The following is a 13,391-nucleotide window of genomic DNA, read 5'->3' as shown; positions in this document are numbered from 1 at the left end:
AGAGGAGGTGCGGCAAGGCGCGGCGCCGGCTGCGGGCTGGACAGGGGCAGGGCGTGGGAGAGCGCCCCGGCGAGCGAGCACGAGCGGCCACGGCATGCCACGGCGGGCGTGGACGGCAGCGGACGTTTTGGGGTTAGTTGCTGTGTTGAACGACTCGAATAGACGCCAGACGCATATGTCCGCTTTCACACCCATCGCCATCTAAATGGACAAAATCCAGAGAAATCGGACGTCCGTTTGGGGTCTTGCGGTGGAGTTGGCCTGAGCACATGCGGTGATGAGGCAGACGAGACGGCTATGCGTTCCTTCTCGATTTGGACAAAGCACACACGTCCTTTTCCTCCTCTCCCTCCCGTCTCTTTCCGTGCCCGTCCTCCTCTTTGCGGTAGCTGCAGCGGCCGTATCTGCCATCGTTCGCGGCCATCCCTCCGCCGTGTCGTTTTCGCTGCGTGCTTGCCGCGCCGGGTAATACGACGCGGTGCCATCTCATCCTGCCGATCTGCCGCTAGCCTTGTTTGTTTCTTTCCGGTTCCCGTGCATGCCACTTTTAAAACAATTCCACTGGTGAATGAACTCCCCTGAAATTTTCTTTGACGAACAAGTCAACCGGTTTTATCGACCACCTGGGTCTCGTTTACGATTAAAATCAGTTCCGATTTTTCAAGCAAGTCTTCGCATTATTGCGTATAAATACAAAAAAACGAGTATCTTCAGAGCCAAGCGTGTCGGCTATCCTTTTCTTTTGTTCTTAAACATGGAGAGAGAATCAGTGGTAGTATTAAACGAATTGCTTGCGTGTGGTGGCGGTTTTTAGAGGGAGGCGAGGCTCGCAGTCAGGAAGGAGCTCACTCACTCCCCAGCGTGAGGCATCCGATGGTTCTCACGTGAGGATGCACGTTGTGCATTGGATCCCAGGGAACCGAAGCCCGCACGCACATGGTGATTGTACTGCACTAGTGCACTGTACTGCGCTTCGTCTCGCATTAATCGGGCGTGCTGCTCATCATGGTCGCGGTTGAGCGAGCCCGTACGCGCGCCCACAAGAAACTATCGATAAAATACTGCATTATGTGAACAACTGTACTCCGTAGTCAGTCACAGGCCGGTGAAGTACTGCTGCTGGTGTACAGAAGTAGTAATAAATAAGTTGACACCGGCCGGTGGTAACCGTCGCGCTTGGCCAAAAATCGTCAAGAGGATCGTTCTGTCCACGCGCAGGGCAGCTCGGCGTGCATGATGCGTGCCCGGCCGATCCCCACTCATCGTGACCCACGATCGATCTTCTATCTAGGAGTAGTTCTAGTCAGTCTAGCCGCTTATACTAATCCGCCGCCCCACTGGGCGTGCGTACGTTGCTTCACGCGGAATGCACAACGAGAAAAGGGACTCGCTTATTCGTGCACTCTCCCCCGCTCCAAGGGACGCCAGCGTTGGCGTGCCGGCGTCCGCGTCGGTTGCGTCACGCATGGCGCGCGAGCGGTCACGCTCAGAGGAGAGCCGACGGTCGCCAGCCGTCCAGTGGATTCTCCCCCGGTCGCGGCGTGGACGGAGGGAGGGAGCTGCAGGCGTGCAGTACGGTGCAGGGTGCACCCGCGCGCCATACCCACCTACCCGGGACTGGCCGGTCGCGCGTCAACGGGCCGCCCGGCCGGTGAATCGACCAGGAAAACCGGGAAAAAGGAACGGGGGCATGGCATCTTCTTCCGGAAAGGAAAAGTAAACGCCGCTCGGCCCGGCACGCGTCGCCGCCAGGCCGTCGCACGTGGTGTGTCGACGTCGGCGTGGGCGCGGGGCGGACAGCGAAACGGGACGGGGGGCACGAGCGCCGCGTGGTGCGCCGCGCGCCGGTCGGCGGCACGTGGGGGACGGAGATAGGGGGAGTGCGTGCGCCGGGCGGCGGGGGATGGATGGATAGATCGCGTCCGCGCCGGCCTCGTGCAGTCGTGCTCGCGGTGGATGGACGCGGGCGGATGGGCGGTGCCTTCCTTCGCTTTCGCCGCCACGTTGAGGTGTTCGACTTTTTTTTTTTTAGGTTGCGACCTGCGGTTTCCTCAGGGCCAGCTGTGGATGGGCCATCATGGATGCGGTAATCGACTTCGTGCTGTTTGGCCCATTCGTAAGGACGAACAAGGGAGAGCCAGAATACGGCCCACACTATACTCCCATCTCACCTTGTGTTGCCCAAAATGTCTCAAAAAAAAAACCTTTGTTGCCCAAAAAAAGCCTACCTTAACTCTGCCTTCCCCCGATATGACAGCAAACATATGTTAAAGGAAAATAAATACATTCTTTGATTGTAAATAAAAGAAGAGCTATATCAACTAATCCATTGAATATTTCGTACTAAAACGTGAAAAACAAACACCGAACAAATTAAGACCCCCTATACTTATATTAGAAGACGCCATAATTCATTAGGAGTACCAGTATTACTTACTTTCTCCTTGGACTTCTGAGTCCCGTATACGGTTGCGGTTATATATGCTTTCTAGTCCAAAGCAAACAACATGACCGCGTGGCCTAATGGATAAGGCGCTCGCCTCCGGAGCGGGAGATTCTGGGTTCGAGTCCCAGCGTGGTCGATTTTTTACAACATTCCAATTTTATTATTACAGGCTAGGCATACACGAGATCGATTTTTTACAACATTCCAATTTTATTATTACAGGCTAGGCATACACGAGATGCAGTACAATAGTATCTTTTCTTTAATCTTAAAAAAACTCGGGTCAATCTCTTTCTTTTTTCTAAAAAAGATTGAGCCAAGAAATAGATCATGATACCAATAACGAGGCTTCAAATCGAGCTACGGAAGGAATCTAGGATGGCAACTGAGTTATCAATTTTGCAATTTACGAATTGTTTTGTTGAGGGTCAAAATGTAGGCAGCATATGCGTCAAGTCAGTGCCCAATAGTTGAGATGAGAGTCATAGAGTATGAAATTGATAGGAGCACTAGAAGCTTATTTCATTATGTCGTGATGAAACTTCATCTCTGGCATTACAAAAACCAGCGTTCGTACCAGGGCTGCTATAATCGAATTTGAAAAGGCATTGAAGCCAAACTTGCATTCACACATCAGAAGGAATAAGTTGACACGTGCTGGGGAAAAAACTCTTGGATTTTGCTGCTGTACATCTATCTCTACGGTAAACAAGTTTCAAAAAGTACCCAGAAGGTGATTCGATAAAACTCCGAATCACCTCCCAAAAAAAACATACTTTGTGTAACTCTGCTATTTCGCAGATCAAGTACCACACCCACAAAAAAACGGATTTGTTGACCAGCGTCAAATTCAAGGTGCCTACATCCATTGGTGGCTTGAGGCCGATGCAGCGCCTTAAGATCAGAGCATACCACAGACCCTCTCCGCGACATTGAAGATATTCGATGTTGAGTTAAACCACTTTCAGAGCATACCACCTCTGCCAAAAATGAAGTACCTCCTTCAGTGATCCCAGACATGCAACTACTTCAAATTTGGCCTTGTTGACAAATCTTTCTAGTGATCCTTTCATATTCAGATTTCTGCCGAAAGAATTATGCATGAAGAAGCACAATCCTAGCTTGTGGATCTGCATTTGAATCTCATACCTGCCTTAAAAGGTCTGCAGAGAAGTCAAGTTCAGCCTCCTCAAAGAGAACAAAACATCCTCCTCCATATGCTCTCTGGGCGAAAGAATAATCATAATGCCATCATGTGAGATCATGAGTGCCCCGGCGCTGAACAACCCAAAATACTAATGGGATGCTTTCTTAGTTTCTTCTTAGTCCACCGGAGCAGATAGCCTGAATGCTGCAATACCCACCGACTCAGCTAAAAAAGGAACGAGCAAAAGATTGATTCTCCTTGCTTAACTGACCAAACCATTCGGAAATCTGACTCGCTTGCAGAACACATGGACCTGATAATGGTCCGGTCTGGCTAGAAACTATTTTATCAAATGTCAACGGAAAGAGACTGAGCAGCGCACCAATGGCAGAGAACTGAACAGGTATGCTCCTCGATCTTGTAAAACTCGTCCCTATTAGCACTGCTAACTTGTTCCTCAGCTCAACTACTGCTTCTGTCTCATAACCAACATCATCAATGAAAAACCTGCAAAATAGTAATCAAGCAATTGTAAAATGTCAATGAAAAGTGAAAACAGCTCGAGAAGGTAACGTGTACCAGCACTAAATCTATTAACAGAAGTTGAAACAGTATTTATGCAATAAACATGCACAAAAGCATATTTCAAAATAAAAAGAAGAGGGGGAAAGAGACTATCACCCTTAAAAGGCCTAAAGATAAAGAACATGCCTAGTTGTAAAACTAGAGAACATAGAAAGCTAAGAGATCATTTCACCACTAATAGACTCATTTAAAGAACATAAATCATGGCAGAGTATCAGTCATATCAAAAGAGCTGGTCTAGCTTGGAGAATGAAGACCGTAAGTCAGAACAGATTGTATCACCGGTTTCATGCTTAAAAGAATGCGAGAGAAGAAATGAAGGGCCTCCCAGTGTGAAGAATTCTTGTGACAGTGTCTCAACTTAATCATGTGAAAGAAAGTTCCCAAGGATGCCACTGTGACATTAGATTCTAATCTTTACACCCATCACATATATTGGAATAACTGCTAGAGTGGCATGAGACCAGTTATTCAAAGCTACTGGTGTCCCTTGCAGTTTTCTTTAAGAAAAAAAATACCACCTCAACAATCAAGATACATGAGATCTCAATTTCCAAAAAGATGTACCAAATATTTTCCAACATGTTATGCTGTATACTTAGATTAGCAAACATAAAACTGCACAATACACACGTGATGTCACACAACACATGCACCTGGGGTCTTCTAGTGATGGAAAACTGATCAGTCACCCATCATGAGAGAAGGAGAAGAAACAATTCAATAACCCCCCCCCCCCCCCCCAGTGTTTTTTATTTGATGTTTAAGACTTTTGTATACTTACTATTTTCCTAAAAGGCACAAGGTAAACCACATATTAAGTTGAGTGTCTTGCTACCATATTAAATTGTTTGTCCCCGAAACATGATATCTTCAACCTTTGTGGCTAACAGTTAAAGAAATTAAATGCAGGAAAGGGTAGACAAATTGAGCTAGGGGAACTACAGGAATAAGTAGGCACATGACTAGTACCTCTTACTAAAATCCCGTAACATCAAATAGAAAGAACACATTTCCTCGTAAAATCATGAAATAAAGAAAAACAGAGGCAGTACATATTTCACAACTGTGTAAGTGATTTCTAAGCATTCATATTTAAAGCAGAAGGAAAATGGCACAAACCTTCCAAGCTGGCTGACAAGTACCAAGAGAGCAGCTGAATACTCCTCACATGTGCATGATTCCAAAATCTTCAGAAGACGAACAACAACATTTTTGTATGTCCACTCGCAGCTCTAAAAACAAACATGAATAGTCAGCCTATAATGAAACAGATGATGTGTGCAATTGCATAGCAGATATTCGATTGCTACTAATAGTAAGAAGAATAGTTTCAACTTAAGCAAAGTTCATCAAAAGAGCCATGATGCTAGAAACAACGATGTTTAGTTCTTTTGAAATGATTCTGATTTGACAGGGGAGCTAAAGGTAAAAACTACTACCTCTGTAACTAAATACAAGACGTTTTTGCAACTCAATTTGAACTGCAAAAACATCTTATATTTAGTTATGGAGGTAGTATTAAACTAATACTATCTAACTATGAAATACAAGAGCTGAAAAAATTCCCCTGGTACATGAAAATGTGCTGTCTGGCAGTCAATATTGTTCACATGTTAGATAATTCCAAAAAATAAACTATCAAGATAAACTGAAATCAAGTAAGATGAAGAAGTTGACCATACCATGTAGTTCCCAAACAGCTCAAGCAGAGATATTATCTCAGTGAAATAGCACAGGTCTCTCTCTGCAGGATAATTGGTATCCTCAGTAAATTTTGCTTGCTTGGAGATATTGCAAGATTCACCACAATTGATCTCCAGTCCACTTGATCCTGAATGAGAACTGTGCCTTGTAATAGCTTCATTTGAATTGGCATGATTGTTCCATGACAGAGCACATAAATCTAGCTCATCGAGCAGAGAAGAGATAAAAACATCTATAGACACTGTATCCACATCAAACACACATTGTGTACAGGATGGGAAAGCTGTTGGTCTATTGGACTGAATATAAGATGACACAAGGCACGAAGAAGTGTCTGTGCTCTCAAGAAGCAGGACAACCAACCGTACAGTTGTCATGAGAAGGTTACAGCTCTTCAGAAAGCGCAACTTATCACCACATACGGAACCAAAGACATGGAGAGCCAACATGGTCCAGGAAAGGTTTAATTTGCCCATCTGAAGAACTCTGTATGAAACCTCTAAAACCACATCCAGCCTCTCCACTTTAACACATATTGAAGCCAAAAGGATGCAAGCAGAGATAAACTGATTTACAGTCGCAGGCTTAGTGGATACTTGTATGCCAGTTTCATCATCTAGGTGACAATACTTGATTGCAACAGAATTCCTAACTCCCATTTTATCACAAACCATAACTTCTTTGTTCACGAGAAAATCCTCAATTAAGGAGACAAGGACATCCAGATGGTTGCTTTTTAGGAGGCCCAATATCGTTTCCATGTAAGGTTTCACTGCAAGGAAAATAATGGGAATTTCAAAATAATGTCTGAAAACGCGATTCAGAAGCTATTTGTACGACATACAATGACTAGCTCGGTATAGCCATAATCTCATGTGGTGTGGCTCAAGTATAAAATAAGTTAACAACAATGAATAAATGAAGACAACCAAGGCATGGAGTAGTTTCTTATAGAAGAAAGCTAATTCACTTCGCCAGAAGAAAAATACTCACAAACTGAACTTGACAAATAACCTACATGTACTTCAGAAGAAAACTCTACTTGCCATATCACAATCTAAGCTTGATGAATAATTTCAAATACTGCCATCAAGGAATTTCAGTTAACGCGTGAGAATATAAAATGTTATTGGTAGAAGTAGAAGTAACATTGTGTAACTTTATGAGAAATGATAGTCAAATAGCAGCAATGTCTAAAAGGCTACCAATGGTATATAAAACTGTAGCATTAAAGAAGTTTCTACCTGGTGGAACAGCATCAAAATAAAAAATACAGATTTGGATGGAATTCCATTTTTGTGGTACTTTTGTTGATTTTACTCTTAACTGGTTCTAAACTCTCCCACACGATAAAGGAACCAAATGTTTGCACAAAGTTCTTGCGCAGCATAAACCACATCAAAGTTGCAAACCCAGTTATTTATTATTTGTTTGCACATAAGGGGGAAAGGGAAATAATTAAGTGATGAAAAAATGAAATATCGAAAGCCTACCCGTCATCATACCAGTCATGGAAAAGGCCGACGAAGCAAGGTATTGATCAACAGGTTCTGTTGTTAATTTACGAACATCCCACAACAAAAGGGAAAAAATGAAGGGAACCCTCTCTCTGCATAAGAAAACAGAAGTGTTACTTATTTTGCAATATGAATGCTCATGGCAGTAATAGAAGAGCATGTAACTGCTAAAATGAATAGACAAGCAGTCAGCTCAATGCAAGCAGACTTACTCTGGAAGCAGCAATGGTTCGGCTGATACTCTTTCTAGTAATGGACCATCAACATAAATATCCTCAGAAAGTTTAACAGCTTCAGAAGACAGGGCATCCCAATAGCGAAGTATCTTTATTAGGCTGCTTCTTTTCAAACTAGAAACGCCAACAAAGTCAATAGTGTTGTTTCCAGCTCCATGACAACGACCAATCACACTATTTGAGGTCAAACTGACTGGCCCAGCTACTTGTGATTTACTTGTTCCAACATTACTTCGCAGTTCAGGATCTGATGATGCATCAAACATTTGATTTAGCCTGCTTTTATTAGGTGCCGAATGCAAACTGGCATTTGCATGGTCTCTGCAGCTACTTTCTGAGAACTGTGGTCCCATGGTATTCTCCAAATCCACAGCGATGGAAACTAACGAATTTGAGGCCACATTCCCACGTGAAACATTGACCGATCTGGCTGTAACTGACACATCAACCAATTTGGTGTTGTAAGGATCATTATCTGCTGTATTAGATTTATTGTTTGCACACAGCTCCTTAACACTGCCACTGTATTCAGTTCTACTATAGGATGATTGAAACTTAGCATTCTGAGATAATTTCTGAACTTCCGACAAACTGCCATCAGACCTTGACGCAGAACAATCTCTATCATATTGAATATCATTGCCATCAACCAAATGCGGAGACATAGGCCTTCTAGTTATAGTGGGTAGAACAATGGGCACATCTGGTGAAAGAGGTCTCTTCATTGCCTTTCTGTACTTCTCCTCATCAGCATCATTGTCCAAATTGAGCAACTTCAAGCAGTCCCCTTCAATCAATTTCTCAAAAGAGAGCAATGAAGCAAATTTACTGCCTGCGCAAGCATTTGCTGCTCCAGGAGACAATACTTTAGCACAGCCACTCAAGGATTTATCAACGGCCGCATGACATTTCCTGCTACGATTTTGCGAGCCCTCTTTGTTTATACATGGGATGATGATATTTTGTTCCTGCGGACATGAACGATCATCACCGAATGCCAAATAATTATTTGCAGTGGCATCATGGGGAAGTGATTCTACAGAATTTTTTGTCCTTTTTCTCTTCCTACCACCATTAGGCATTTGATCTGCAACTTCTGTACCACCAGGCAGTGATGACTTCAATGCCTTCCGTCGAGATGAATGACCAGAAATCTCCAGCAGCGCTCTATCTTGTTTCCTTGTATTGCAGTCTTTAGGGGGTAACTCTGAACCTGTCAAGTTCTGGTTCTTTCTGGTACCTGTTGATGAGACAAATAGGCTTTCCTTACCCTGGGAGCCCATGAACTTTTTATCAGATATGGATGTGGGACGTGAAGATCTGTGGTGATTTTTGGACTCCGTTCTGAGAGCACTACCAATAGGAGGCTCTAATTCAGAACTAGTACCTGAGATTGGTCTTGTGCAGCTTTCTCTAGGCAACTGATATGAAGTGCATTCTCTTGGGGCAGAAGTAGAAGGAATAATCCCAGCTTGTAACCCGAAATATGGGGCAGCAACTGGATTACGAGGACGAAGAGTATGTTCCAAGTCATGTACCTCCTGTTGACGCTTCAGCTGCCAAGATGATCATGATAACATTAGTTCATATAAAAGTAGGTGCAAGAGAAAATTCTTAGCGAATGTTAGAACTTAAAAGTATAGGTGCATACTAATAAAATTCAGCAGCTGATCAACAGAATATTAGTGGCATCTACATGTAAAAACACTAGCAAGTGCACATCATTTTGTCTAAATATACCAATTGCACCTCTAGTAACATAAAAAATGACCTCCACTTTAGTCTTTATATCAAAATGTGCTTTGGACTTATGTTTGCAAACTACGACTCAGATATTAAATTGTTTAAGTTTAAATGTAGATTGTTTTGGACTTAAATTTGCAAACTACGACTCAGATATTCAATAGTCTAAACAGAAATTGATTCAAACAGTTTACATTTAAGTATCAAACTGGCACAAAATGATAACAATATTCAATATATCTATCGTTAAAACTATCATAAAATAAGTTTTTTTTAGTAACATGTTAATATAGAATGGGAAAAGTTAGAACTTGTAGATCGAGCATCTAAAATGATATCAAATTCGAGAATAGAGGAGCTAACATTTTCTTGCCGTACTACAAACCCCTTCACTGTTAACTTCCCTCGATTCTTCGATGTGAACACATGAAGATTGACAAAAGCAACTGTGATGTCTCCATTTGAGAACAGAATGCAGGTCCTTTTAGCATTGGAACAGTAAAAAAATCTAAGTTTGACCATCTCTAATGATGAAAAACTACTAGCATCCAAATGATGTTACTAGATTTATCGTTAAGTCTACTTCTACAGTCTGAGCAGACTAACAGAAAAAATTCCACCATGTAGACAATTTTGCAAAAAACATTTACATATCCGTATGAAGAAATTCTCTGTTTGCAGTAGTGAGCTATTGTACGTTGAATTTGAAATTATACATTACCATGATACCTTTGAGCATCAAATTCTACATAACTACCTTCCTTCATAGAGCTCATGATACTGATAAGTAGCTATCAGGATACATACCTTTTTCATTGCATGAATACCTTCAACACCACCAGCAAGATAGTCATCAAGCATGTTAAACCGATTCAGCGGCTTCATCCAGTCCTGTTTTAGGAGCTCAATCTCTTTTCTTATCAATGATTTCTCTAACTTTGATTCATTTTTCACATGCTTTAGTTGATCTTTCTTCCGCTTCAGCTTCTCTTTGAGAAGTTTTATGTTAGCACTTTCAGTAGCTACACCAATATGTTGTATTCCATGTTTGCCAAGAGAAACCATATCCCTAGTGGCACTCAAATCATCAGACTTCCTCTGTAAACATTCACTACGTTTTCTCTCCTCTTCCAACTTCTGTAACAGGTGGTCTGCACGGTTTTTCTCAGACATAGCATTCTTTCTTTGAGCCTCAATGCTAACTTGCAAGCTTTCATTCAGTTTCTTCTGTTCCTGTAACTGTGCAAGCAAATGGTTAGAATGGCTCTTCTCTTCCATTGCCTTTTTCCTCTCAACTTCAATTAGTTTTTTGTTCTTCTCTGCTAACATTTTTTCAGAATCGGCACATTTCTTTTCTCTGGCAGCCTTCTGCTTCTCCGCTTCGGCCTTTTTATGTGCCTCCCCTGTTTTCTGAATCTGAGCAGACAACTGCGCCCTGGTTTCATTTACTTCAGTCCTCAATTTTTCACATGATGCCTTCAAATCATTGGCTATTTTTCTTTCTGTATCAGCAAGCCTTTTGTACTCTTCATACTTATGTGTTTCAGACTTCAATAATTTTTGCGCTTCTAAAGCCTTGCTCTTTGCTTCTTCGACCTTTTTCTTCTCAGAATCACTTTTCAACTTTTCTTCTCCTAAAACCTGTTTGAGCCTTCTATTTTCTTCCTCCAACTCAGAGATGCGTAAGAGCTCATCACTGTTTTTGCCGAAATTTTGTTTTTGATGCAGGGCTGAGTTCTCTGCCTTCAGTTCAATTACCTCTTTCTCTAATATATCTCTGGCATCAGACTCGGTTTCCCTAGCTGCTTCTGCTGAATCAGCTCGGAGACGCTCCTCCTTGCACACTGACCATCCAGAAAGCAGAAAGAACAACCTATTAGTGCATGATGTGCATACCGAAAGGTTCACAGATGAAGTGGTAAAGCCATGTAGAAACAAGAACGCCTTGTGGATTGACCGTAACAGAAATCTTAAGTACTTGAATTTCTAGCTACATGCAACATGGACAAGGTCTATATTACAGATGAAATAGTGGATGTTGAGAGTATAAGAAAGCATTAGGAGAAAATAAACATACTTTGAAAGGCTCATCTTCTTTGGGATAGACACCTTCTGTTAAATTCCTGGTAGCATGCTACTAGCATGCCATTAGATTAGAATTTAGAGCATTAGATACTTCAGAACAACAATCTTTTAATACATGAAGGATTTTGTTTTCTCTAGATGAAGGAGAGGATTTTATTATAAGATCAATTAGTGGCTTAACATAATCCTTTCAATAAAGGGTGAATTTTACTGACTCATAATGAAGCATCAAGTGGCTTAACATATATAGCAAGCTAAAGTGTGACAACCCAAAATTTAGTTTTGTTCTTGTTCATCTTGCGAAGTGAGCATTCCAACACACTCCAGCCAATCATAATGCGGAAGGAATCAACCAGATCAGCACAGCATGAACGAGCTGGAGAACTCCGTACCTTCCGCCAGAGCTGATTTCTCATTCCGCACCTTGTCAATCTCGCTGTTCAGGAGCTTCACCGCCTCCCGCAGCACCGCCCGGCCCTTCTCAATCTGCTGGTACTTCTTCCATAGCTACGGAACCAGAGAAACAAAAAAGGGGATCCGTCAAGAAAGCGAACAGACCGAAAAGAGAACGCGTCGCAAAGAGTCGAGGAGAAGGGGGGCCCGGTTACCTTGGCGCAGCAGGGATTGGGGCCGCCGGCGACACCGGCGGTGGCGGCGAGGGGCGGGGTTTCCTGCGAGGAGTCGTTCTCCGCCGTCTCCGCCGCCATTCCGGCGTGATTTGTGGGGAGGGTGGGGTTTAGGGTTTGTGCGGCGCGCCGAGGGCTTCCACCTTCCAATGCCCAGAGAAGGCCGGCGATGGGAATCGGAATCCGGAACGGGAATCGACTGCCTCGTGCGCGGCACGTGCGGGAGCGACAAGAGACGAGGCGGTGGTTTTTTTTTTTTTTTTTTGAGAGAGAATTCCTTTTAGGCCTTTTAGTTCAAAGGAAAAGGATTCAAAAGAAATTTGGGAGGATTTTAAGTTGTTTGATTCTTAGGATTATATATAATTCGTATGATTTTTTTTTCTTATCATTCATATGTACTAGGTTCAATAGAAAATTTTACATCCACTCTAACCTTATGTGAAGAATCTTACATTTCTCTTGCGCATATTCAAACACCCATATTGATCCTATAAGATTGAAGATGACATGCCATTTAATTTATGTGTTTTATCTACTGCTATTCCCTCCATTCGGAATTACTTGTCACAAAAATGAATAAAAATGAATGTATCTACAATTAAAATACATCTAGATACATTCATTTTTTGGACGAGTAAATCCGAACGGAAGGAGTACATTCTACAAATCCTGCAACTCAAATAGGGCCTTAAGAGCATCCGTAGAGCTACTATAATCTCGGCCCGCAAAAACCGTTTGCGCCTCCCCGTATAATGGATTTGCAGCACCGTGCGGTGTTGGGTGGAACAAATGCCACATTGCGGTACGGGTTTGCGGTATCTACTCTGTCCGAAGCCATGCGGTGCTGCAAAATGTTGTACGGATAAATAATGACGGTAAAAAAACAGTGTTCCAAAATGCTTCCGAAAGTAGCATTTTTTTTTGGCATCGCTTCCACGACGAAACTTTGCAAGCACTTGGAATATTTGTCAAAGTTTGCCACAAAAAAAATTCAGATTTTTTTTAAAAAAAATCAATGTTCCTCAAATTTGTAATAATCCTTTCCTAGTTTCGTAATACTTGATTATTAATTATTAATAATAAAAATTCGGAATTCATCACATTTGCCTATGATGTGTGACATACACGTGCGATTGTGATTTATCTGAAAAGGTATCTGCTAATTATGAAGGGAGAATTTTTTTAACACAGTACAGACGCAAATGCTCATACATACACGTATACACTCACCCCTATGGACGCACACACGCATATCCTACTCCATGAGCACCTCCGAAAGACCAAGCCGGCATATCATCT

At 42.5% G+C, this 13,391-nt stretch overlaps 1 protein-coding gene and 1 non-coding gene across 5 annotated transcripts; one reads left to right on the top strand and one right to left on the bottom strand.

Moving 5' to 3' along the window:
* Nucleotides 1-2,509: 2,509 nt before the first annotated feature.
* TRNAR-CCG (transfer RNA arginine (anticodon CCG)) lies at nucleotides 2,510-2,582 on the top strand. The gene has a single exon. It is a non-coding gene; the product is annotated as a tRNA-Arg (tRNA).
* Nucleotides 2,583-3,101: 519 nt separating this feature from the next.
* On the bottom strand, nucleotides 3,102-12,301 carry LOC123079294 (uncharacterized). Of its 4 annotated transcripts, XM_044502033.1 has the most exons (9): nucleotides 12,075-12,251; nucleotides 11,859-11,973; nucleotides 11,459-11,515; nucleotides 10,189-11,225; nucleotides 7,615-9,194; nucleotides 7,379-7,494; nucleotides 5,864-6,657; nucleotides 5,301-5,413; nucleotides 3,102-4,100 (listed from the first exon to the last, which is right to left on the bottom strand). In XM_044502033.1, coding segments are annotated over exons 3-9 (3,927 nt in total). In that variant the 5' UTR covers nucleotides 11,460-11,515; nucleotides 11,859-11,973; nucleotides 12,075-12,251; the 3' UTR covers nucleotides 3,102-3,814. The 4 variants fall into 4 exon arrangements, with proteins under 4 accessions (XP_044357968.1, XP_044357966.1, XP_044357967.1 ...); XM_044502031.1 differs by lacking the exon at nucleotides 11,459-11,515 and having other exon boundaries at nucleotides 12,075-12,301; XM_044502032.1 differs by lacking the exon at nucleotides 11,459-11,515 and having other exon boundaries at nucleotides 7,391-7,494; nucleotides 12,075-12,301.
* Between the last annotated feature and the right edge of the window lie 1,090 nt (nucleotides 12,302-13,391).

The sequence above is a fragment of the Triticum aestivum genome, chromosome 3D (genome assembly GCF_018294505.1).
Source record: "Triticum aestivum cultivar Chinese Spring chromosome 3D, IWGSC CS RefSeq v2.1, whole genome shotgun sequence".
NCBI lineage: Eukaryota > Viridiplantae > Streptophyta > Magnoliopsida > Poales > Poaceae > Triticum > Triticum aestivum.
This window is presented reverse-complemented; position numbering and strand designations above follow the sequence as displayed.

Coding starts and splice junctions, on each gene's coding strand:
- LOC123079294 (XM_044502031.1), bottom strand. CDS start 12,173: ATGGCGGCGGAGACGGCGGAGAACGACTCCTCGCAGGAAACCCCGCCC. Junction 9,195..10,188: donor GTATTCATGCAATGAAAAAG/GTATGTATCCTG, acceptor TCATCTTGGCAG/CTGAAGCGTCAACAGGAGGT. Junction 7,495..7,614: donor GAACCATTGCTGCTTCCAGA/GTAAGTCTGCTT, acceptor TTTCTTATGCAG/AGAGAGGGTTCCCTTCATTT.